The sequence below is a fragment of the Sesamum indicum genome, linkage group LG12, assembly GCF_000512975.1.
Source record: "Sesamum indicum cultivar Zhongzhi No. 13 linkage group LG12, S_indicum_v1.0, whole genome shotgun sequence".
In the NCBI taxonomy this organism is placed as follows: domain Eukaryota; kingdom Viridiplantae; phylum Streptophyta; class Magnoliopsida; order Lamiales; family Pedaliaceae; genus Sesamum; species Sesamum indicum.
This window is the reverse complement of record NC_026156.1, coordinates 421413-447901: the sequence shown is the minus strand read 5'-3', so window position 1 is coordinate 447901 and position 26489 is coordinate 421413. Positions and strand designations below refer to the sequence as shown.

The following is a 26489-nucleotide window of genomic DNA, read 5'->3' as shown; positions in this document are numbered from 1 at the left end:
GCTCATCACAAGCAACAATATACATATTTATTTATTTTGTTACTGTTGTTGAAAAGCAATAATCGAGTTTACTAATTTGATAATAAATGAGAACGCCCTAATTTTGTTTTTTTTTTTTTTGTTTTGTCATAAACTATTACAGAAAATTTTCTTAAAAAATATTAAAGTGCACTAAAGTAAATTTCTCATTTTTTAGTTTGGGAAAAATGCAATTTAGCCCCCTTATGATATCGCAAATATACAAATTATCCCCATAGAAAAAAAATTTAGCATTTATCCCTCTGTATTTTTTAAATTTCAGGAATTTACCCACTTGTATTTTTTAAAATTAAGCAACTTACCTCCTTATAAATCGCTTCATTTTAAAAAAATATAAGTGGATAAATTGCTATTAATTTTTTATAAAAAGATAATTTACTTATTTGTAATATTATAAGGCGTAAATTGCATTATACCATTTTTAATTATCATTCGGCACAATAATACTTTTCTTCAATCAAGAATTATGTAATTTAGGAAGAAAATCTACCTATATACAAAAAGCCAACAAGAGATCAATCAATAAATATAATCTTATCAGGATAAGACTGACTCGTGATGGGTATTATATGTCCAAACAAGAAACATCCCATCCTCAACCCCGTTAAGTAAATCAATTTTAAATAAATAAATAAATAAATTATAATAGACTTATTTAAAATTATTATAATTATAAATATAAAAAAATTATAAATATTTTTTTAAAATTAATGATCATCTAAGTATCCTTCTGCAATAATCTGTTATAAGTGAGTATTTGTTAGATGAATGTTAATTTTAAAGGGTATTCTTAATTTATTAAATAATGAGAAAATATTAATAATTATGAAAAATTACAAGAAAATTCTTAGTTATTTACCCCAAAAAAATAAGACAGCAACAATAATTAAATACAATATTGTTTGCATAGAACATACCCTTAAAAGACTAAAGTCGACTAAGTAAAATATGGATTAAAATTAAATACATACACAAAAGTATTCAATGTATAATTTTTTCAAATTTTAAAATTAAGTTGTTAACTATTTAACTTTAAAGAATTGAGTTTTTCTAATAAAGATGAATAATATTTTTGTTTTTAGATAACTAGTTTTGAAAAATTGATCAAAAGTATATTTATTTATTTCTTTTAGAAGTGTCCAAATATGATTACATATATATTAGTATATATATATTAGGATATTTGTTAGGAGTTAAATGCATTTTGCGTTCTGTAACATAGGTAATTTATTGTTTTTACTACTATATATGTATCGCACGGGTAAGAGACGTGCATGACGAGTACTGAAATAATTTAAAAAAATAAATAAATAAATAAATAATAATATAAAAGTGTTGGAAAAAGTTACAACTTTGAAAAGTTAAAGAATAAAAATATTAAAAAAAATGAGCCAATATAAATAATAACCTCTATTTTAAAAGGTCACGTTAGATGAACATGCACTTTTGCAGAGAAAAAAGGTCAACTCTAATGAAAAAAAATGAGTAAAATTTAAAAAATTAAAAAGATGTAAAACAAAATGATATTCTAAAAAATTAGCGGACGAAAATGTTAAATTACCTAAATTCCAAAACAAAAAATACAAGTAAACCTATTTAGTAATTTAGGGATTTGAATGCAGCATAAATTACAATTCAGAGAGACAAAGTGCATTTAACCATCAATTTCCAATTGTCAATTTTATCCTCTCCTTCTCTCACTGTTCCCTATATATACACCATTTCCGCTAGAGGAGGACAAGTTCTTGCTACCAAAGAAAAAAAATAAAAGACAATTAGAATGGAATTTGAGTCATTAAATGTTCCAATTTTCACTAAGGAAGTTGATATAGATGAGATCCGTCGAGCAATCAAGTATCATCCAAGCGTCTGGGGAAAATATTTCTTGACATATGCTTCTACGGTACAAAATTGCGTTTTTGTACATAATTAGCTTCACTTCATTCATTAATATTGTATGAAAACTTTAATTTCGTTACATGGGAACAAAACATGTTATGTGGTATGTTCTTTCATGTATGTGTGTAGGAAATCTCTTCTGCAGAAGAGGAAGAACTGCAAAGACAAAAAAACATGGTGAGGACAATGCTGGCTCAGACGCCTGATGATTCGCTTCAGAAATTAGAACTTATTGACGTAGTTCAACGCCTTGGCTCTGGTTATCATTTTGAAGAAGAAATTGACAAATCGTTACGGTACATACATGACACTTACTTAGAGTACACTAGTAAAGACAATGATCTTCGTACTACTGCTCTTCGTTTCCGTTTACTCAGACAACAAGGTTATCCCCTCTCATGTGGTAAGGACATTTGGATGTTTTGAAATTGAACTATTGTCTGGCATGGATCGTTTGTTCTGACTTGGTGTTTGTTTTGATCGATTGATTTTGTCCGACCAGACGTGTTTGACAAATTTCTAGACGGTGAAGGAAATTTTGAGGAGTCATTGGTCGAAAATGTTGAAGGACTGTTAGAGTTATACGAAGCAGCACATTTTGGAGTACATGGGGAGGAAATACTTGACAAAGCAATGGAGTTTTCCTCCTCTAAACTTAAGTATTTACTTCCAAACATGAACTGTTCTCTCTCCACACGAGTTAAAGCTGCCCTGGAGACCTCAATTCGCAAGAGTTTGAGTAGGTTGGGACCCAAGAAATTCATTCCTATGTACCAGCACGACAAATCATGTAATGAGATACTGCTGAATTTTGCGAAATTGGACTACAACATTGTCCAAAAACTTCATCAAAAAGAGCTAAGTGAGATTACAAGGTATTGTACTTGTTCTAACATACAACTTTACCGATACTATATATATATATATATATATATATATATATATTGTACTTGTTCTAACATACAACTTTACCGATACTATATATATATATATATATATATATATATATATAAGTGCGCTATTTTAATAGAAAAAATTATATTTTTAATTCTTTTTATTGGGATTTTTAAAATGATTTTAAATTGAAAAAGCTCAACACATTTAGTGCTCTGTTTTAGGAGATTTTCAAAGTAGTCATAAAATTGTAAAAATTCGATACATTTAATTTTTTGCTTTACGGTATTTATGAGACTAAACATATTGAGCTTTTTCAATTTTGAAACTATTTTAAAATTTCTGCTAAATAGACGACTAATAAAGTTGAACCTCTATTGTATGAGACTAAAAATATAATTTGTCTAATAAATGTTTAATTAATTGAAATCTTGTACAGGATTGATTAAAGTGTTGATGTATGTTGTAGGTGGTGGAGGGCTTTAGACTTCGCAAATAAATTGTCTTTTGCAAGGGATAGAGTGGCGGAGTGCTACTTTTGGATAGTGGAAGTTTATTTTGAGCCCCGTTACCATAAAGCAAGAATAATGCTAACCAAAATTCTCAACATGACTTCCATTCTTGACGACATTTATGATGTCTATGGAACATTAGATGATCTTCAAGTTTTTACAGATCTCGTTCAAAGGTTGCATTATTCAAGTCTTTTTCAAGAACACTATATTACTTAGTATAAAATATATTTTTGCAAGTAAGATATGTATAATTTTTAAATACATTTTGGTTTGATTTTACTGCCTGCAGATGGGATGCTAATGCTTTAGAGCAGGTGCCAGCGTACTTGAAAATATGTTATGAAGCCCTTTCAGATGTGTATATTGAAATGGAAAATGAAGTCAAAGAAATAGGCGAATTGTACCGTGTTCAATATGCGAAAGAAGAGGTATATATTTATTTTTGAAAATTGCAATTTCCATTGTACAAGATGGTAATTGTAATTTTGTACGAATTAATTTTTACAAAAAAAAAAATTAATAATTTTAATCAAATTGTATCGTGTTAAGCACACGACCCTTAGAATTGGGGTTTTCCAGCAAAATGAAATCAAAATTATAGAATTAAATTATGAAAATTCGTATAGAACCAAAATTGTTACATCTTGGATGAAAATTATAATTTTCCATATTTATTCTTGCAGAGCGAGTAGATCATTTTAATTTATACCGAAACGGGTTTTAGTAGTGTACATCAAATTTATTACCTCTATCGATGATTGGTCCATTTTCAATTTCTTTTCTACAGATGAAAAAGTTGGTGCGAGCATATTTAGAAGAGACAAAATGGTCTTACAGTAAGGATACACCGACGATGGAGGAATACATGAAGGTGGCCATCGTAACTGCTACTTATATGATGTTGTCAACAACTTCCTTGGTTGGTATGGGAAACCTAGTAACCAAAAAAGACTTTGACTGGGTAACAAGCGAGCCACTGCTTGTAATAGCATCCTCAGCTGTTTGTAGATTAACCAACGACGTGGTTGGATATGGGGTAAGAAATTAAATTAACACAAATTCCACTATACTCAATTTGCACTTATATTTTTGGACATATATATATCATGTCAGTTTCTTACAAGATTTTGGTTCTAATTTCCGCACAGTTTGAACAAAAACGCGCAGCAGTGCATTGTTACATGAACCAATACGGTGTTTCAAAGGAAGAAGCTGTTGTCGAAATTAGGAAACTGACCAAGAAAGCGTGGAAGGATATGAATCAGGAATGTCTTCAACCGACACCAGTCTCTGTGCCAGTCCTGACGCGTGTTGTCAATCTTGCTCGCATCGTACATCTTTTCTATGACTATGCCGATGAGTATAGCAATTCCAAAATTAATATAAAAGACGTGATATACGACGTGCTCGTTGAGCCCTTGTGACAGTTTGAAGATCCAAGTCGGGATGGTGTGGGAGGCTGGTGAAGTTCTTGTGTTACTCATCTGATGTACAATATTACAGCATATACATATGATCATCAATAAATGTAAGGACTTGATGAAATTGAACTATATCATATGTACTTAAAGAATATTGGTCGAGTTTGGCATCTTGGCGACGTTGTCTGTGTACTCATGATTTAACGGAATTGTTGTCTGTAAATTATATTGCATATCTAAAAGTTTGCTGCTCTCAGTTGTGTCTATAACGTCTGTCTGTTGAGTAATACACCTCGAAGTGACCAAATGTGTGCACGACTTGGCAAAAATTCAAGGGTGCGACACTCAGATAGATTATTTTTATTCATTCAATCATAAAAAACGCGATTAAATGTGTTTGATTGAGATAAATTTTCTTTCTGGTTGTGTGATTGGATATAAGATTAAAAAAAAAAGAGAGAGAGAAAATAAATAATGCATACGTGATGTCATATTGTGTAAAAAATAATATGTAAGAACGAAATATCTCTAGCAAAGAAATTAGTTTTTCCTGACACTATAAATGACTATAATTTAAAAAACTTAATCTTCCACGGTAAAAGAAAATTAATTCAAAAGTTTAATTGTGGCCATAGTTATTCTAAATTTGTCAGGATTTTAGACATACTAAAATATTTGCCACGCGCAATGTTTTGCTAAAGCTAGTGTTTGGCCCCACTTTTAGAAATAAAGTCTATTAATTGTTGCTCAGTCACGGTTAATTTGTATTCTTTACTTTTTTTTTTCCTTTCCAATGTAGTAATTAAACATGACGAAAAATTATACTTCTTTTAATATGAATGTTAATGATTATGGTTAATTTTATGTCTCTTTTTTTCCTTAAAAAACAACAAATGTGTTTGAAATATATTTTAAAAGATCTCTCACTAATAATTGCATATCCAAAAAATTATTTTGAAAGATGAGATGAAATGAGATTTTTCTTGCAAGCAATCATCGAAATGTTATGGGAACGCAATTCAGTGAGAGAGCTAAAAGGGTGACTCAAGGGTTTCCTCCTTGCATGGGAATCACGGTCTGGTGGTTGTACCTGTTGCGTTGCCATCAATCATTTTTACTATTATAATTGTTGTTATTAATAATAATAATAATAATATATTTATTATGTAACATTTTAATTTTTTCAGTCTCATAAAACAAAGGCAAAAATATTTTGGTACCACAAGATCTTCAACTATAGCAGGTGACACTAGTGTCTCGTACATAAAATTTAAAATTACGTTTTTTTAGTTCCAAAAGATCATGTGCGTTGTGGTTTTGGAACTAAAAATGCATTGTTTAGAACTAAAAAGACTTTGTGATTTGGTTTTTTGGAACTAAAAATGCATTGTTTGGGACTAATTGAAAGGCGTTGTGAGTTTGGGATCTAAAAGATGTGATTTTATGTTTTACAGGGCTAAAAACGACACTTGCCATAGTTATGGTACTAAAAAAATTTTGCCAGTTATTTTATGGGACTAAAAAAAATACTTTTGCCCGACATTTTAATTTATAATTGACAATAACACAAAATTTAAGGATCTCTCACAAATGTATACCTATATCTATCTATATATACCCGAATTCCCATAGCAAGTTTATAAAAATTTAAGAAGCAGGGAAAGGATGAAAATTGCCAAAATTTATAAAATTATAGGAATAAATTGTGAAAATCAATTCGTGTAGGACTAAATATACCACCCACCTTAAGTTATAGGATTAAAATTGTATTTTTCTGTATATTTTTATTTAAAAATTAAATAGTAAAATGTTAAAAAATAAATAAATAAATAAATAATAATTGAGCAACAAGACTCGAGGTGGTGAGCTGAAGCTCGAGTGTGAGTCCATTTGTAGAAAAGCTTAAAATAGCCTATTCGAAGTTGAGTTTGAGCCTTTAACTGTGAAGGAGCTGCGCTTGAGCTCTGCTTGTTTCGGTTCAGGTGTGTCAAATATATACTCATCCAACCATATGAAATACAAACCAGCACAGGGGCGGCAGACGACACGATTTTGAGCTCGACTCGAGTTCGAGCTCATTTTTCTTTGTTCATTAGTTTGCAAGTTTTTTTAATATTTTTAATTTTTTTATATATATCTTTATTTTTCAAATTTTTATATATTTAATTACATATTCAATACTTTATCAATTTTATACTAAAAAATTGACCATACATTATAATTATTAATCAATATTATATATTTTATCTTGGATAATAATAAATTATGATACTTTTATTTATACATTTAATTTTTATATAAAAATAAGCTTAATCAACAACTTAGTAAATTATAATATTCTTTTATGAAATAATTATTTAATATGATACATATAAATTTATGTTATATTTTAGTATATAATTGTATTATCTTATACTTTTTTAAATTAACAAGTGATTCACTAATGATTTTATATTCATTTCTTAATTTTATATTTATATCAAGATACATAGTATGAATTATATTACTTATAAATTTATGTCAAAATTTAGTGAATCTTATGAATTAATCTAAAACTGGTGATAATAATAATAATGGTTGAACTATTTTTTGTATTTTATTGTTATTTTATTATATATATATAATGAGATCAAAAGGCTTAATCAATTTGATTTTATGGATTTGGTAAGAGTTGTTTGTTTTTGCAAATAGTTAGTTGATTAATAATAAATTGTACATAATTGTGTTTAGAATTATAATTTAAAGCAGGGTATTACGAGCTCGAGTTCAAGCTTATTATGTAAGATTCGGGCTCGAGCTCGAGCCATAATACACAAAATCAAGCTCAAGCTCAAACTCATAAAATATGGTCAAGTTCGATTCATTTACACACCTACTCCAGTAGCTCTTTTTGAACTATTCCAACTACTGGAAAGAAATTGAGGTTTTGTGTACTTGTGTTTGGTGCGCCGCAGATGCAAACACGCACCTAAACACATAAATGAATACACATGTATACATACATTGAAGTTTCTATTTATACATTTATATGACAAGATACGATATTTCACTTTTATTCGCATTTATCTTGCGTATTTCAAAATGATTTTACTGCATAAATTGGTTTAATTATTTATATAAGAGTGGTTGTGTCAAGTTTCAATTAAAATAACCTTAAAAGGGTCTAATTTGACTCAAATGATAGTAAAAGGGGATAAATAATAGAGCAAAACTAAATTCTCCATAAGGACGTATTACTTGCCCTCTTCAGTGATCGGGTTTGTCTGTGAGCTAAAGAATATTTTGCAGGATTGTGGCAGAGATTAACTTCCTTTTATTACTAGAAGGAAAGGGATTGGATGTTTTTGGGGCAAAATAGTTTTTTAGTTCCATAAAATAAAGATAGAATTTATTTTGGTACCACAACTGTGGCAAGTGTTGCTTTTAGTCCCATAAAACTCATAATCACATATTTTTTATCTCAAAAATCACGTGCGCTGTGATTTTGAGACCAAAAAGACGTTGTTTGGACTAAAAAAGCCCATAACATTTTTTAGAACTAAAAAGACGTGATTTTAAGTTTTATGGGACTAAAAGCATCACATGCCATAATTGTAGTACCAAAAAAAATTCTACTCTTATTTTATGGGATTAAAAATTATTTTGCCCCATATTTTTGTCTGTAAAAGAGGGTTCTTGAGGCAGAAAGCATGAGTTTATCATGATTTCCGTCATTCTCTTAGCTTCTATCATCTTCCTTTTTTCCCCCCCCATAATTTATTTTTTTCTGTAGAATTTAAGGTTTTTATATACCTCATGACCGGTAACTAATTCTCTCTTTTAATTTACGAAAAATATTTAAAAGGTCTTGCATTTATTTGATTTCTCTAAGTCTTTCGTGTCTTGATTCTATTATTTTATGGGATAATATATTGATAGTTTTGCCAAATCGGTTCAATATAATCTTGATAGTTCTGCCAAAATGACCCCAATTCTGTAATTTCTTTTTACATTATTAAAATAATTTCTCCCTTTTGTTACTCCACATCTTTAATATTGTATGCAAACGTTAATTTGAGATATTGAATGAAATAAACAGATTGTTATGAGCAAAACTATGTTATGTACAGGAAATTTTGCTGCGGAAGAGGAAGAACATCAAAGACAAAAGGAAATGGTGAGGAAGGCATTCGTCCAAACGCCAGATCATTCATATCACAAATTAGAACTCATTGATGCAATTCAACGTCTTGGTTTTGGTTATCATTTTGAAGAAGAAATCGACAAATCCTTACAATACATAGATGACAGTTACTTGAAGTACAGTAGCGAAGACAATGATATTTGCACGATTGCTCTTTGTTTTCGTTTACTCAGACAACAATGATATCCTGCCTCGTATTGTAAGTAATAACTTTTACTCATTCGCGAGCATAATGATTCTTTGAAATTGCACTTTCTCTAGTATGGATTCTCTATTCTGAATTTGTGGTTCACCAGAGTTGTTCAACAAATTCATAGACAGTGAAGGAATTCAACTTATCATTGATAAAAAACGTCGAAGGGATGTTAGATTTATTCAGCACAGTTCAAAATAGCTAGGGAGGAAATTCTTGAGAAAGCATTAGAGTTCTCCTCCTCTAATCTTGAGTCTTTACTCCCAAACATGAACAATTCTATTTCGACAACTTAAAGAAGTCCTGAAAATCCCAATTCTCCAGAGTTCCAACAGAGTGGGAGCTAAGAAATTCATTTCCATATACAAACAAGATGAATCACATAATGAGATATTACTGAATTTTGCCAAATTGGACTTTAGCATTATACAAAAGATGCATCAGAAAGAGCTTAGTCATATTACGAGGTACTGCTATACTTGTCTTAACATAAGCAAATTCATAGATACTATACTATACAACAATGAAATGTGTAAATATTGTAGGTGGTGGAAGGATTTAGACTTTGCAAATAGATTGCTACTTTGGGTAGTTGAAGTCTACTTTGAGCTCCATTACCCATATTGCAAGAAGAATGCTAACCAAAATTCTCAAAGTTACTTCAATTCTCGATGACAATTACGATGTCTATGGAACATTAAATGAATTTCAACTTATGGCATATTTATTATCTCTTGTGATATTTATATATTATATTGACAAGATAAAATTAAATGTGGTAAAATAGGGGGTGCTACATTTATCAATGTGATCAGCCGTCCTATTGGAAGTTTCTGAGGAAAATAATGAATTTTGACGGCTATTGCGACATTATGAAATTCTCACGTGGGCTTTAATATAAATAATAACGTCAAATACTATATCGCGGATTGATTTACTGTTGTGGACATGTATTATTCATTACATCTGTTTTTGCTATATGATGAATATTAGTTAGATGATGTGATTGAATTGCACGTGAATTGCACGTGACTTGTTGCTCTTCGATTTCATTTGCTCAGACAACATGGTTATCCTGTCTCGTGTGGTAAGTATTAACAAGTATAATGAATTCTTGAAGTTGGACTTTCTCTAGTATGGATTCTCTATTCTGATTTGGTGTTTCGCCTTTTTATATCAGACATTTTCAACAAATTCATAGATGGTGAAGGGAATTTCAAGGCATCACTGATAAAAAACTTCGAAGAGATGTTAGAGTTATTTGAGGCAGCACAGTTCAGAATAGTTGGGGAGGAAATTCTTGAGAAAGCATTGGAGTTCTCCTCCTCCAATCTTGAGTCTTCACTCTCAAACATGAACAATTCTCTTTCGACACAAGTTAAAGAAGCCCTGAAGATCCCAATTCTCAAGAGTTCTAACAGAGTGGGAGCTAAGAAATTCATTTCCATATACCAACAAAATGTATCACATTATGAGATACTACTGAATTTTGCAAAATTGGACTTTAACATTATACAAAAGATGCATCAGAAAGAGCTCAGCTATATTACGGGGTACTGCTATACTTGTCTTAACATAAGCAAATCCATAGATGCTAACTTAAATCTTACAACAACGAAATGTGTGAATATTGTAGGTGGTGGAAGGATTTAGACTTTGCAAATAGATTGCCTTTTGCAAAAGATAGAGTGGTGGAATGCTATTTTTGGATAGTGGGAGTCTACTTTGAGCCCCATTACCATATTGCAAGAAGAATGCTAACCAAAATCATCAACATTACTTCCATTCTTGACGACATTTACGATGTTTATGGAACATTAGATGATCTTCAGCTTTTTACAGACCTCATTCAAAGGTCACATTTTGAGTCTTTTTTCAAAACAATACTATTTTACTTGGTACAATATAACTTGTGAATATTTTGATATGACTATTATATCTTCCTTCTTTTACGGCCGCTATGTAGATGGGATGTTAATGCTTTGGAGCAGTTGCCATCATACATGAAAATATGTTATGAAACCCTTTGTGATGTGTAAATGGAAATGGAAAATGAACTTGAAAAGACAAGCGGATCGTATCGTATCAAATATGCAAAAGAAGAGGTATATATATAATTTATCTAGCAAACGAATGAATCATTTTCATTTATACTTATATTCGTACGTCCATTTCTATTTCGATTTTGCAGATGAAAAAATTGGTGACGGCATACTTAGAAGAGGCAAAATGGTCTTACAATATGGATATGCCGAGGATGGAGGAATATATGAAGGTAGCCATCGTAACTTCTGCTTATATGATGTTGTTAACAACATCCTTGGTCGGTATGGGAAACCTAGTAACTAAGAAAGACTTTGACTGGATTACAAGTGAGCCACTGCTTCTTCTTGCATCCGCAACAATTTGTAGGTTAACCAACGACTTGGTAGGATACGGGGTAAGAAGTTAATTGACACAAATTTCACAATCAATTTACACTTAATTTCTTGGACATATTATGACAATTAATATCTTTCTTACAAGATTTTGGTTCTATTAATTTCCACATACAGTTTGAAAAGAAACCCACCGCAGTGGAATGTTACATGAATGAAAATGGTGTCTCAAGGGAGGAAGCTTTTGCTAAACTCCAAGAACAAGTCACGAAAGCATGGAAGGACATGAATCAGGAAAGTCTTCGACCAACAATACCAGTCTCTATGCCGGTCGTAACACGAGCTCTCAATTTTCCTCGCATTGCACATCTTTTCTATGTGGAAGACGATGAGTATACCAAGTCCGAAGCTAATATAAAAGACATCATACACGGCGTGCTAGTTGAACCGATCATGTCAGTTTAAAGATCCAAGTCGGAATTGAATGATGTGGGAGGCTGGAGGCTGGTGAACCTCTCCTGCTCGTCAACTTCACCAATCATATATATTAAAGTTACTGCGTCTCAATAAATAAAGACCTGACCAAATGGAAGTGTAGTTAAAGATTGATGGAGTTTGACATCACTATGTTATCTATATATAAACTGTGTGTAGGTATCAAAGTCGGGACTGTTCTGAATCTTGTATCTGAATTTAATAAAATTTCAGCATATTAATAAACAAAGAATTCATGAAATGGAACTATATACTTAAAGATTATTTCAAGCTTGGCATCTTGGCCATGGACCTACTACTGTTCAACTGCTTTTATGCCTCGATTGTTGGATTTATTAATTTAATAATGTTGGATTCTTAATCCAATATTGGGCTTTTATGTAAAATAATTATGTATTATGGACTGTCAAAGTTTTAGGCCCAATAAAATAATCAAATACGATTTTAGTAAATTTGTGTCTTAATGTATCTGATAGGATGTGGGCCTTTTTAAAATGTAGAAACTAATGGTAATTTCAGTTTTAGTAATGGGCTGAAATTAAAATACTTATTATTATATATGTGTATCATGGTCCACAAATCACACGATATTTCCTTAAATCTTCTGACATCCCATAATCATAGAGATTATAGAGAAAATAAACTGAAGGAAGCTCGGTGAAAAAGGAAGTGAATTTTGGTTTTAATCTATATTAGTAACATCAAACTAAATTCATAGAAAAGGACAATTACGTGTATACATTTCTCTAGATATTGGCTTATCAATTACAACTAATAATTTTCATAAATTATGTACGTAAATATTTTATTTTATTTTTTTTTTATAATCGACAATTTTAAATTAATCAACATACTATTATTCAAAATACTGTATACAATACATCAATATCATTCAAAAAATTTAAAATAAATAAAAAAACAACATATATGTTACTTCTAAAGTTACAAGATACATATATCTGTAGAAATTATTGTGTATTTATTTATTTGTGTGAGAATGTTAGAGAGAAATAGCAGAAATTTGTGAGGAAAAAGAAACTTTGTGTGAGAAAACGCTGTTATCATCAGCTAAAAAGAACGTGACATTATTTAAGTACAAAAGGTAAGACATATGAGGTTGACAAAAACCATTTGGAATTTTTTTTATCATGAAAAATATTAAAAAATTGAAAAAATATTGCAACAAGTAGTCAAATTTCTCTAAAATTTAATATTATATTTTTGTATATAGTAGCAATATATATATTGTTTAGATCTTATAAAGTATTAAATTATTCATTACACGATCTATGATTAAAATTAATATGAAATAATTTTCTCGACAATTTAAATATTTTTTAAAATAAATAGAAAAACATTTGATGAAATAAGATATGATATGGCAGCAAGCAAATGTAATATACCACACATTTTATTGGTCCCCGCAGTAAAGATAATGACTTGACCTTAATCGCTAGACAAAACCAAATGACACGTGAGCTATTTCAGGTTGTGGTAGCAGAATTCTGCCAATCCAGGACTATGATATCGATTCAATATTTTAACCAAAAATTGAAATCATAATCCAATCGCTTTTTTGTTTATTTGTCTAAGTATTTGTATATATGAGATAATGCTAGCTATCTACTATAAAAATTCAACAATATTCTCTCAATAATTATTTTTATGTTATTGTTATTTTTCCATCGGCAACATTATTTTTGTTCCCTTATTAACTTTGCTTTCTCCGTCTATAGGTAATTGTCAGCTTCATCAATTAAATTTTGTCATTGTTGACAAAATTACTTCACATGCACTAGCTGTGTATGTGTTTGTTGAAGGGTGAAGCACATAATTTTCTTGGTAGTAGAAAAAGACCACATCGTTGTCGAGTGTAATGCTCATGGATTACATTTTTGTGGCAACTAAGAGTGAAGGTACACAATTTCTTTGTGGCGATTCTTCACGACTACTTTTTATGTTTTAATGAACTTCGCATGAGGAGGACAAGTTCTTGCTACAAAAGAAAATAAAATAAAAGACAATTAGAATGGAATTTGAGTCATTAAATGTTCCAATTTTCACTAAGGACGTTGATGTAGATGAGGTCCATCGAGCAATCAAGTATCATCGAAGCATCTGGGGAGAGTATTTCCTAACATATGCTTTTGCATTTTTGTACATAATTAGCTTCAAATCATGCATTAATATTGTATGAAAACTTTAATTTTGTTACATGGGAACAAAACATGTTATGTGCCACGTTGTTTCATGTCTGTGTGTAGGAAAACTCTTTTGTCCAAGAGGAAGAACTACAAAGACAAAAAAACATGGTGAGAACTATGCTGGCTCAGACAGTTGATGATTCACCTCAGAAATTAGAATTCGTTGACGTAGTTCAACGCCTTGGCATTGGTTATCATTTTGAAGAAGAAATTGACTTCGCAAATAAATTCATATCAGATATTTTCAACAAATTCATAGACAGTGAAGGAATTCAACTTATCATTGATCAAAAATGCCGAAGGGATGTTAGATTTATTTGAGGCAACACAGTTCAGAATAGCTGGGGAAGAAATTCTTGAGAAAGCATTTCTCCTCCTCTAATCTGGATTCTTTATTCCCAAACATGAACAGTTCTATTTCGACAAGTTAAAGAAAGTCCTGAAAATCCGAATTCTTAAGAGTTCCAACAGAGTGGGAGCTAAGAAATTCATTTCCATATACAAATAAGATGAATCACATAACGAGATATTACTGAATTTTACAAAATTGGACTTTAGCATTATATAAAAGATGCATCAGAAAGAGCTCAGCCATATTACGAGGTACTGCTATATTAGTCTTAACATAAGCAAATTCATACATACTATACTATACAGCAATGAAATGTATAAATATTGTAGGTGTCGGAAGGATTTAGACTTGCAAATAGATTGCCTTTTGCAAGAGATAAAGCGGGGAATGCTACTTTTGGGTAGTTGAAGTCTATTTTGAGCCCCATTACCCATATTGCAAGAAGAATGCTAACCAAAATTCTCAAAATTACTTCCATTCTTGACGACAATTACGATGTCTATGGAACATTAAATGAATTTTAATTTTTGATCATATTTATTATCTCTTGTGATATTTATATATTATATTGACAAGATAAAATTAAATGTGGTAAATTGGGGGGGCTACATTTATCAATGTGATCAGCCGTCCTATTGGAAGTTTCTGAGGAAAATAATGAATTTTGACGGCTATTGCGACATTATGAAATTCCTCACGTGGGCTTTAATATAAATAATAACGTCAAATACTATATCGCGGATTGATTTACTGTTGTGGACATGTATTATTCATTACATCTGTTTTTGCTATATGATGAATATTAGTTAGATGATGTGATTGAATTGCACGTGACTTGTTGCCTGTGTGCACATATATATAGTCGGTTAGATATACTTACTGAGTACATAGCACATTCAATGCCACGTACTTTTCAGGAGATAGGTTACACTGACTAGCCACACTGGACTTTGAGTCGTACCGTTGTTCTTATTAGGTGGGTCAGCCGTAACATTTAAAATCGAGACTTTCGGAAGAGTAGCTATTAAATATATTAGTCTTTGTCGAGTTAGTGTTTAAAATTTTGTATTGTTGGTTGTTGCGCTTTTTTCCTTCGATGTTATGTATATGAAGACATTTGTACTAAGAAGTTTTATCTATCTATAATTATAATTCAGTAATTTTATTTTTAAATTTAGAGAATATGTCATGTTTCTTGGAATAACTATCATTCATAAATTAACTTGATAAGTTCCCAATTTTCCTAATTCTTGTAAGAATCACGATAGGCAATCCAGTAAAATCACTACATATAATAAATTGTTTTCGTTATGTATTTTTACTTGTACACATAAGAATAAATAATACAATATACTAAACTTGCTCGTTGTCTCCCAATTCGAAATCCATTATGTGTTGAAAGATAAAACATCATTATTTTATATTCATAATATAAATAAATGAATAATAGTAGAGAACGCAATTGTGAACTAACACTATTTGGTGGTAGTAATTTACAATAAATTAGTGTAAGTTTTTTTCACATCAATTTATTGTGAGGATTGACCAAAAATATTATGAGAAATTATAAAAAATGAAAATACCTCTTGCCATTTTCTTTTCGTTTTTCAGCACAATTTTTCTTATTTTTTAGCTTTATTTAAGGTACAACAATTTTCTTCACATGATGGGCTAAAATTAAAAGGTATTTTTTTTGTTTAGTCTTGATTCTGTCATTTTTAATATAAATTCGATAAATCATATTAAGAAGTTTTGTCTATCTATTATTATAATTCAGTAATTTTATTTGATAATAATTCAGGAGAAAGAAAAACAAGAATATGAAAACGAACATGAACAGAAAATTCTTGTAAGAGTTATGATAGGGAATCCAGTAAAATCACTATATATAATAATTTTTTTCTTTGTATATTTTTTATCGTACACAAAAAAATAAATTATACAATATAGAATATTGTTGTTAAATCTCAATTCGGAATTTCGTGTGCGTTCAAAGATAAACCTAGTATTTTATGTTGATAATAAAAATAAATTATACAATAATAATAGTTGTAATTTACAATAAATTGATGTGATCTTTATTCACATCAATTTATGTATGCACATCATAAAGAATGTTGTTACCCGCCCGTCTAAAGTTCAAACACGTGACAAAAGTTTTTTCACTAGTTATAAATTTTGTCCAAGTCGGTCACCGCAACTCCTTATATATACACTATTTTAAATTGACACAAGAGCACAACACAAAAGAAAATTAACAAAAACATAAGTAAAATGGAATTTGATTCTTCACATTCTTCAATTTTGATTGAGAAAGTTGATCAAGACGATGTTCGTCGATCAGTCAAATATCATCCTAGCGTTTGGGGAGATTATTTCTTGGCTTATGTTTCTATGGTACAAAATTAGCTTTTGTTTCTACATTAATTTGAGAAGCACGAATTAAATAGATTGTTATAAACAAAACTATGTTTTGTACAGGAAATTTCTGCTACCGAAGAGGAAGAACTTCGAAGACAAAAGGAAATGGTGCGGAAGGTGTTGGCCTGGACGCCAGATCATTTGTATCACAAATTAGAACTCATTGATGCAATTCAACGCCTTGGCGTTGGTTATCATTTTGAAGAAGAAATCGACAAATTCTTACAGTTCACACACGACACTTACTTAGAGTATAGTAGCAAAGACAATGATCTTCGTATTGTTGCTCTTCGATTTCGTTTACTCAGACAACATGGTTATCCTGTCTCATGTGGTAAGCATTAACTCTAAGACATTCACGAGTATAATGATTTTTTGAAACTGGAATTTTCTAGTATGGATTCTCTATTCTAAAATTGTGTTTTGCCTTTTTATATCAGACATTTTCAACAAATTCATAGACGGTGAAGGAAATTTCAAGGTATCACTGATAAAAAATGTCGAAGGGATGTTAGAGTTATTTGAGGCAGCACAGTTCAGAATAGCTGGGGAGAAAATTCTTGAGAAAGCATTGGAGTTCTCCTCCTCCAATCTTGAGTCTTCACTCTCAAACATGAACAGTTCTCTTTCTACACAAGTTAAAGAATCCCTCAAGATCCCAATTCTCAAGAGTTCTAACAGAGTGGGAGCTAAGAAATTCATTTCCATATACCAACAAAATGTATCACATTCTGAGATACTACTGAATTTTGCAAAATTGGACTTTAACATTATACAAAAGACGCATCAGAAAGAGCTCAGCGATATTACAAGGTACTGCTATACTTGTCTTAACATAAGCAAATTCATAGATACTATACTATACAACAATGAAATGTGTAAATATTGTAGGTGGTGGAAGGATTTAGATTTTGCAAATAAATTGCCTTTTGCAAGAGATAGGGTGGTGGAATGCTACTTTTGGGCAATGGAAGTCTACTTTGAGCCTCATTACCATATTGCCAGAAGAATGCTAACCAAAATCCTCAACATGACTTCCATTCTTGACGATATTTATGATGTTTATGGAACATTAGATGATCTTCAGCTTTTTACAGATCTCATTCAAAGGTCACATTCTGAGTCTTTCTTAAAAACTATACTATTTTACTTGGCATAATAGAACTGTGAATATTTTGATATGACAATTAAATTTTCCTTCTTTTACCGCCGCTATGTAGATGGGATGTTCATGCCTTGGAGCAGTTGCCGTCATACATGAGAATATGTTATGAAGCCCTTTCAGATGTGTATATTGAAATGGAAAATGAACTGAAAAAGACAGACGAATCTTATCGTATCCAATATGCAAAAGAAGAGGTATATATACATATATATATATAATATCTAACTAATTGAACCATTTACATTTATATTCGTTGTCGATTTCTATTTCAATTTTGCAGATGAAAAAATTGGTGAAGACATACATAGAAGAGGCAAAATGGTCTTACAATAGGTATATGCCGAGGATGGAGGAATATATGAAGGTGGCCATCGTAAGTTCTACTTATATGATGTTGTTAACAACATCCTTGGTTGGTATGGGAAATCTAGTAACAAAGAAAGACTTTGATTGGATTACAAGTGAGCCAGTGCTTGTACGTGCATCTTCAATAATTGGTAGATTAGCCAATGACTTGGCAGGACACGGGGTAAGAGATTAATTAACACAAATTCCACACTCAATTTACACTTAATTTCTTGGACATATTATGCCAATTAAGGGTTAATTATATATACGCCCCATATTTGGGGTTGTCAAAATAAGGATCCTAAAATATAGGGGTGGTAAATAGTATTTCAAAATTAATTTTTTTCTTTCAAATGCATGACACTAGCCTGCGAATTTTTAAATGTGAACAAAAATTGATTATATGGACAAATATAAGAGTTTTTTTTTTTTTTTTTGGCATGAAAATTTAATGAAAAATCAACTGCCCACTAAGATATTTTCTTTTTCTATTCTGCCACAAGAGCTTATATGAAAAAATTCCTGCCAAGTAATGATATGGGGAAAAAAGGGAAAAAATATTTTCATGTGGGATTCTTTTTACTTACTAGACATTTTTTGTCTCTCCTCTGCCACAAAAATAAATTTTGAGTTTATATTTTATACTACCTGTCGTGACATGACGTCCATGCATTATTATAATAAATAATCTTACACATTTTAAAATGTATTATAAATTAAAATAAAATATATAATGTATACATGAGTTTAAAAAAAAGCAAGAAATAAAAGAAAAGAATATCAATTTAAATGTATTATCGATACATAAAAATATAAGTACATAAATTTAGTGTTTTATATATGATTATAATTATGAAAAATAAATTATTATTTTATGTAATATAACTTAGCCAAAAAATTGACCCACCAGAAAGGGCCGTTTTTTTAATTTAAATTATATAATTTTTTTTTCAATTTACATAATATAAATTCAAATTTTATTTTAGACAATTTTTTTTCAATGTTAGTTCTTATGCAGTAGGTTGTTTTTAAAACTTGCTCCATGAGTTTTTTCTTGATTTTCAAAAAGATATTCTAGATTTGTACACATCAACAAATTTTGGCCATTTTTAAAAATTTAGTGATTGCAATTGCCAAAAAAAAATTTAATTCTTGAGTACTATGTATTTATCACCCCTATATTTAAATCCTAATTTTATCAACCTCTAATATGCAGTTTGAAAAGAAACCCACGGCAGTGGAATGTTATATGAATGAAAATGGTGCCTCAAAGGAGGAAGCTTTTGCTGAACTCGGAAACCAAGTCACCAAAGCATGGATGAATATAAATCAAGAATGCCTTCGACCAATGGTACCAATCCCTATGCCTGTCCTTATGCGTGCTCTCAATTTAGCTTGCGGTACACATCTTTTCTATCTGAAAGACGATGAGTATAGCAATTCCGAAGCTAATATAAGAAGTATTATACACGGCGTGCTAGTTGAGCCGAACTTGACAATTTAAAATTCCAAGTCGGAATTGATCAATGATCGATATGGTAAGCTGGTGAACCTCTTCTGCTCCTCAACTTCACCAAAGTTACTGCATCTCAATAAATAAAGACCTGGCCAAATGGATATAGATTTATGGAGTTTGGCATCTTGGCAGCAAATCTAGCTATGTGTTGATATCAAAGTCTGGACAGGGAGAAGATGAATCTTGTATCTCAATGTATTAATAGGCAAAGAGTTCATGAAATATCACAGTAGAGCTGGACATTGTTGAAATATCATGATAATTTTTACAAATTTGTCAAGTGAACTAGTGTTTTAATAAAACAATACACAAAGACAGAAAATTTGCGGCAGATAAATTTTAAGTGATAATTTTAATATTTTCTCTAGTAATATATATGTACGAAGTTTTCACTGTATATAAATCAGTAACCTATTTATAGGGTCAATACAAATACAGTGATATCAATGATCATTTTTGTTTGACTTTTAAAAAATTACTTATGTTTATTTATTTTATATAATTCAATTAAGAAAAAGTTATTTGGATAAATATATTTTCGAAATTTCATGCTATAACTATTATTGAATTCTTTTAATAATGATTATGTTTTATTTGGAAAACCTATAACTATATAAAATTATGTGTAAGTATAGAAATATTTTGATGTATAATTTCTATACCTTTACTAATTATGTGACTATAAACTAGTAGTAGGTATATAATAAATATACTATAACTAAAGTCATATTATTCATAACTTCAGATTATATTATTGTAGTACATATAATTAACGCTTTTGTAATTAATATTTAATATTATATATTTATAAAATATATTTTTTAAAAATTATAATTTTAGTCCTGTAATTTAAGGGGTGTGGCATTTTTAGACCCATTATAATTGACTTTCACAATTTAGTCATATAATTTTATAATTTTCTATTCTAATTAGTTTCCGGTCAAATTGCAATTACTTGCAATTTTGTCCTACAAATAAATTCTTGCAGGACCAAAAATATCAACTCTCCTAAATTATAGGACCAAAAATGTCAACATCCCTAAGTTATAAGATTAAAACTAAAAATTTAATTGAATTAAGTGCAAGTCACATAAAATTCCACTCTAAATTGGTCGGAATAGGATGAAAATTGCCATTTTTTTAAAGTTATAGAACTAAATTACAAAACTCAATTCATACAATACAAAAAATTACCACCCTCATTTGTAAATTACATAACTAAAATTATAATTTTTACATTTTAATTTACAATTATATAGTAAAATGTTGAAAATAGTAATAATAATTGAGCAATGAGACTCGAGGTGGTGATAAAATCCTCCTAGCCATTATCCCACTGTAATAATTCTTGTTAAGAAAAACGCCCATATTATGGTAATTACACCCAAAAGGTAATGGATTACTCCTACAACACGTCCTTATACAATGCTCAAGGCTCTCCTCAAGTGCAAGTATGAGTCCATTTGTGGCAAGCTGGTCGGGCTCAAGCTTAAAATAGCCTAATTCGAAGCTGAGTTTGAGCCGGAAATTATTCAACCGTATCCGTATGAAATACTCCACCGGCTCTTTTTGACTGGTCCAACTACTAGAAAGAAATTGATGTTAGGAAACCTAAAGATGAACTCTCATTCTCTCTTTCTGCGTATATATGTGTACTTGTGTTTGGTGCGCCGCCATATGCAATTTCGAACGTACACACATAAATATACATACGTAGAAATTTTAACATATATATTTACTAGCATGAAACTGTGCTATCCATAAATATTTATAAATTCTGTAATATTTTTTTCAGTAATTTACTTTTTAAAAGAAATTTCCGTTAACTTTACCATATTGCAAAAAGAATGCTAACCAAAATTCTCAACATGACTTCGATCCATTCTTGACGATATTTACAATGTCTATGGAACATTAGATGAAATTTAACTTTTGATATATTTATTATCCCTTGTGATATTTTTATATTTTATTGATAAAATAAAATTTATTTTATGGATTAAAAAGAAATTGCTTATAGAATGAATTATAATTAAGGAGTGGGTGAAATAGTGATAATTAAATGCAATGAAGTAGGGAATATTACATTTAGCAGTGTGATCAGCCGTCCAAATGGAAGTTGCTGAGGAAAATAATCAATTTTGACGGCTATTGCTACATTATGAAATTCCTCACTTGGCTTTAATATAAACGATAACATCAAATACTATGTCGATTAATTTACTGTTGTGAGCATGTGTTATTCCTTACATCGGTTGTTGCGATATGACGAATATTTGTTAGTTGATGTGATTGCATTGAACGTGACTTACAGCATGTGTGTGTGTGTATATATATATAAACACTGGTTAGCTATACTTACTTAGTAGGCAGCTCTTTCCTTGCCACGTACTTTTTAGGAGATAGGTTATACTAACTTGACATACTAGACTTTGAGTCGTGCTGTGATTCTTATTAGGTGGGTGAGCTGTAACATCTGATGCTTGGACTTTTGATTATGTAGTTACTAAATATATTAATCTTTTGCTGAGTTTGTGTTTAACATTTTGTATTGTTGGTCGTTCCGCTATTTTCCTTCGAGTTTATGTATATGACGACATCTGGAGAAAGAGTAAATATCAACTTTTGGCCATATTTATTATATCTTGAGATATCTATGGATTAAAAAGAAATTGCTTATAGAATGAGTTGTAATTAAGAAGAGGGTGAAATAGTGATAATTAAATGTAGTGAACTAGAGGGTGCTACATTTAGCAATGTGATCAGCCGTCCAAATGAAAGTTGCTAAGGAAAATAATGAATTTTGACGGCTATTGCAACATTTTGAAATTCCTCACGTGGGCTTTAATTTTTAATTTGAGAGTTGAACTTTTAAAAAGAAAATCAGAATTTGTTATAAAATTAAACCAATCAATTAGATTTTTCCATGCAAAATTTTATATATTTAGTTTTTTTGTTAACTGATATTTTTTAAATAAATTAATTTATACAGGACAAAAAATACCAATCCTTATGAAGTTATAGGACTAATTAAAATTACAATGTAATTTGTTCATTAGCAAGTCACATGCAATTTTCTAGCGAAAGTTGTCGAAAAAATGACTAAAATTATCAAATTTTAAAGATATATTATTAAATTACAAAAATCAATTTGTACATGTAAAAAATATCAAACCCTAAATTACAAGATTATAAGTATAATTTTCCCTATGTATGTAGAATGATGAATAATAATTACTATACATTTCGCATTTTGTATGCACTCACATCATAAAAGAGGTGGTTACGGACTGTCTAAATTAGTTCAAACATGTGGCACAGAAACTTTTTCACTAGTTATCAATTTTGTCGAAGCCGATCACCGCAACTCCCTATATATATATACTATTTTAACTTCATACAAGAGCACAACGCAAAAGAAAATTAACAAAAACTTAAGCAAAATGGAATTCGATTCCTCACATTCTTCAATTTTGATTAAGAAAGTTGATCAAGATGATGTTCGTCGATCAGTCAAATATCATTCAAGCGTTTGGGGAGATTATTTCCTGGCTTATGTTTCTACGGTACAAAATTAGCTTTTGTTACTCTAACTTTAGTATTGTATGCAAATGTTAATTTGAGATGCACGAATTAAACAGATTGTTATAAACAAAACTATGTTATGTATAGGAAATTTCTGCTTCCGAAGAGGAAGAACTTCGAAGACAAAAGGAAATGGTGCGGAAGGTGTTGGCCCAGACACCAGATCATTCCTATCACAAATTAGAACTCATTGATGCAATTCAATGTCTTGGCGTTGGTTATCATTTTGAAGAAGAAATCGACAAATTCTTATAATTCATAGACGACACTTATTTAGAGTACAATAGCAAAGACAATGATCTTCGTACTGTTGCTCTTCGGTTTCGTTTACTCAGACAACATGATTATCCTGTCTCGTGTGGTAAGTATTAATGAGTATAATGATTTTTTGAAAACTGGACTTTCTCTAGTATGGATTCTCTATTCTGAAGTGGTGTTTCGCCCTTTTCATATCAGATATTTTCAACAAATTCATAGATGATGAAGAGAATTTCAAGGTATCACTGATAAAAAATGTGGAAGGGATGTTAGAGTTATTTGAGGCAGCACAATTTAGAATAGCTGGGGAGGAAATTCTTGAGAAAGCATTGGAGTTCTCCACCTCTAATCTTGAATCTTTACTCCCAAACATGAACAGTTCTATTTCAACACAAGTTAAAGACGCCCTAAAGATCCCAATTCTAAAGAGTTCTAACAGAGCGGGAGCTAAAAAGTTCATTTCCATATACAAACAAGATGAATCACATAATGAGATATTACTGAATTTTGCAAAATTGGACTTTAGCATTATACAGAAGATGCATCAAAAAGAGCTCAGCCATATTACAAGGTACTGCTATACTTGTCTTAACATAAGCAAATTCATACATACTATACTATACGACAATGAAATGTGTAAATACTGTAGGTGGTGGAAGGATTTAGACTTTGCAAATAGATTGCCTTTTGCAAGAGATAGAGTGGTGGAATGCTACTTTTGGATAGTGGGAGTCTACTTTGAGCCCCATTACCATATTGCAAGAAGAATGCTAACTAAAATCATCAACATTACTTCCATTCTTGATGACATTTACGATGTTTATGGAACATTAGATGATCTTCAGCTTTTTACAGACCTCATTCAAAGGTCACATTCTGAATCTTTTTCAAAACTATACTATTTTACTTGGTAAAATATACCTTGTGAATATTTTGATATGACTATTATATCTTCCTTCTTTTACGGCCGCTATGTAGATGGGATGTTAATGCTTTGGAACAGTTGCCATCATACATGAAAATATGTTATGAAGCCCTTTCTGATGTGTATATTGAAATGGAAAATGAACTTGAAAAGACAGGTGGATCGTATCATATCAAATATGCAAAAGAAGAGGTATATATATAATTTATCTAGCAAACAAATGAATCGTTTTCATTTACATTTATATTCGTACGATCATTTCTATTTCGATTTTGCAGATGAAAAAATTGGTGAGGGCATACTTAGAAGAGGCAAAATGGTCTTACAATAAGGATATGCCGAGGATGGAGGAATATATGAAGGTAGCCATCGTAACTTCTGCTTATATGATGTTGTTAACAACATCCTTGGTCGGTATGGGAAACCTAGTAACTAAGAAAGACTTTGACTGGATTACAAGTGAGCCACTGCTTCTTCTTGCATCCGCAACAATTTGTAGGTTAACCAACGACTTGGTAGGATACGGGGTAAGAAATTAATTAACACAAATTTCACACTCAATTTATACTTAATTTCTTGGACATATTATGCCAATTATTATCTTTCTTACAAGATTTTTTGGTTCTATTAATTTTCATTTATAGTTTGAAAAGAAACCCACAGCAGTGGAATGTTACATGAATGAAAACGGTGCCTCAAAGGAGGAAGCTTTTGCTGAACTCCAAGAACAAGTCACGAAAGCATGGAAGGACATGAATCAGGAAAGTCTTCGACCAACAATACCAGTCTCTATGCCGGTCGTAACACGAGCTCTCAATTTTCCTCGCATTGCACATCTTTTCTATGTGGAAGACGATGAGTATACCAAGTCCGAAGCTAATATAAAAGACATCATACACGGCGTGCTAGTTGAACCGATCATGTCAGTTTAAAGATCCAAGTCGGAATTGAATGATGTGGGAGGCTGGAGGCTGGTGAACCTCTCCTGCTCGTCAACTTCACCAATCATATATATTAAAGTTACTGCGTCTCAATAAATAAAGACCTGACCAAATGGAAGTGTAGTTAAAGATTGATGGAGTTTGACATCACTATGTTATCTATATATAAACTGTGTGTAGGTATCAAAGTCGGGACTGTTCTGAATCTTGTATCTGAATTTAATAAAATTTCAGCATATTAATAAACAAAGAATTCATGAAATGGAACTATATACTTAAAGATTATTTCAAGCTTGGCATCTTGGCCATGGACCTACTACTGTTCAACTGCTTTTATGCCTCGATTGTTGGATTTATTAATTTAATAATGTTGGATTCTTAATCCAATATTGGGCTTTTATGTAAAATAATTATGTATTATGGACTGTCAAAGTTTTAGGCCCAATAAAATAATCAAATACGATTTTAGTAAATTTGTGTCTTAATGTATCTGATAGGATGTGGGCCTTTTTAAAATGTAGAAACTAATGGTAATTTCAGTTTTAGTAATGGGCTGAAATTAAAATACTTATTATTATATATGTGTATCATGGTCCACAAATCACACGATATTTCCTTAAATCTTCTGACATCCCATAATCATAGAGATTATAGAGAAAATAAACTGAAGGAAGCTCGGTGAAAAAGGAAGTGAATTTTGGTTTTAATCTATATTAGTAACATCAAACTAAATTCATAGAAAAGGACAATTACGTGT

At 30.6% G+C, this 26489-nt stretch overlaps 2 protein-coding genes and 2 pseudogenes across 3 annotated transcripts; all 4 read left to right on the top strand.

The window, feature by feature from the left end:
- Positions 1773-5023, top strand: LOC105175138 (germacrene-D synthase). 2 transcript variants are annotated; one of them, XM_011097484.2, is made up of 7 exons: positions 1773-1942; positions 2068-2341; positions 2441-2813; positions 3302-3520; positions 3637-3775; positions 4135-4383; positions 4496-5023. In XM_011097484.2, the coding sequence occupies exons 1-7, from the start codon at positions 1820-1822 to the stop codon at positions 4769-4771; spliced, it is 1653 nt and encodes a 550-aa protein (XP_011095786.1). In that variant the 5' UTR covers positions 1773-1819; the 3' UTR covers positions 4772-5023. The 2 variants fall into 2 exon arrangements, with proteins under 2 accessions (XP_011095786.1, XP_020553832.1); XM_020698173.1 differs by lacking the exon at positions 3302-3520.
- LOC105175137 lies at positions 8865-12186 on the top strand (annotated as a pseudogene).
- On the top strand, positions 16829-20293 carry LOC105174803 (germacrene-D synthase). The gene is made up of 7 exons (XM_011097002.2): positions 16829-16970; positions 17055-17328; positions 17435-17807; positions 17886-18104; positions 18215-18353; positions 18440-18688; positions 19724-20293. Exons 1-7 carry the CDS (start codon positions 16848-16850, stop codon positions 20009-20011), a joined length of 1665 nt encoding a protein of 554 aa, XP_011095304.1. The 5' UTR covers positions 16829-16847; the 3' UTR covers positions 20012-20293.
- LOC105175136 lies at positions 23457-25922 on the top strand (annotated as a pseudogene).

Bases quoted from the DNA above. Each gene is read 5' to 3' on its own strand.
- LOC105175138 (XM_011097484.2), top strand. From the start codon at position 1,820: ATGGAATTTGAGTCATTAAATGTTCCAATTTTCACTAAGGAAGTTGAT. The intron at 2,342-2,440 runs GTAAGGACATTT...TTGTCCGACCAG, and splicing joins AGGTTATCCCCTCTCATGTG to ACGTGTTTGACAAATTTCTA. The intron at 4,384-4,495 runs GTAAGAAATTAA...ATTTCCGCACAG, and splicing joins ACGACGTGGTTGGATATGGG to TTTGAACAAAAACGCGCAGC.
- LOC105174803 (XM_011097002.2), top strand. From the start codon at position 16,848: ATGGAATTTGATTCTTCACATTCTTCAATTTTGATTGAGAAAGTTGAT. The intron at 17,329-17,434 runs GTAAGCATTAAC...TTTTTATATCAG, and splicing joins TGGTTATCCTGTCTCATGTG to ACATTTTCAACAAATTCATA. The intron at 18,105-18,214 runs GTCACATTCTGA...GCCGCTATGTAG, and splicing joins TTTACAGATCTCATTCAAAG to ATGGGATGTTCATGCCTTGG.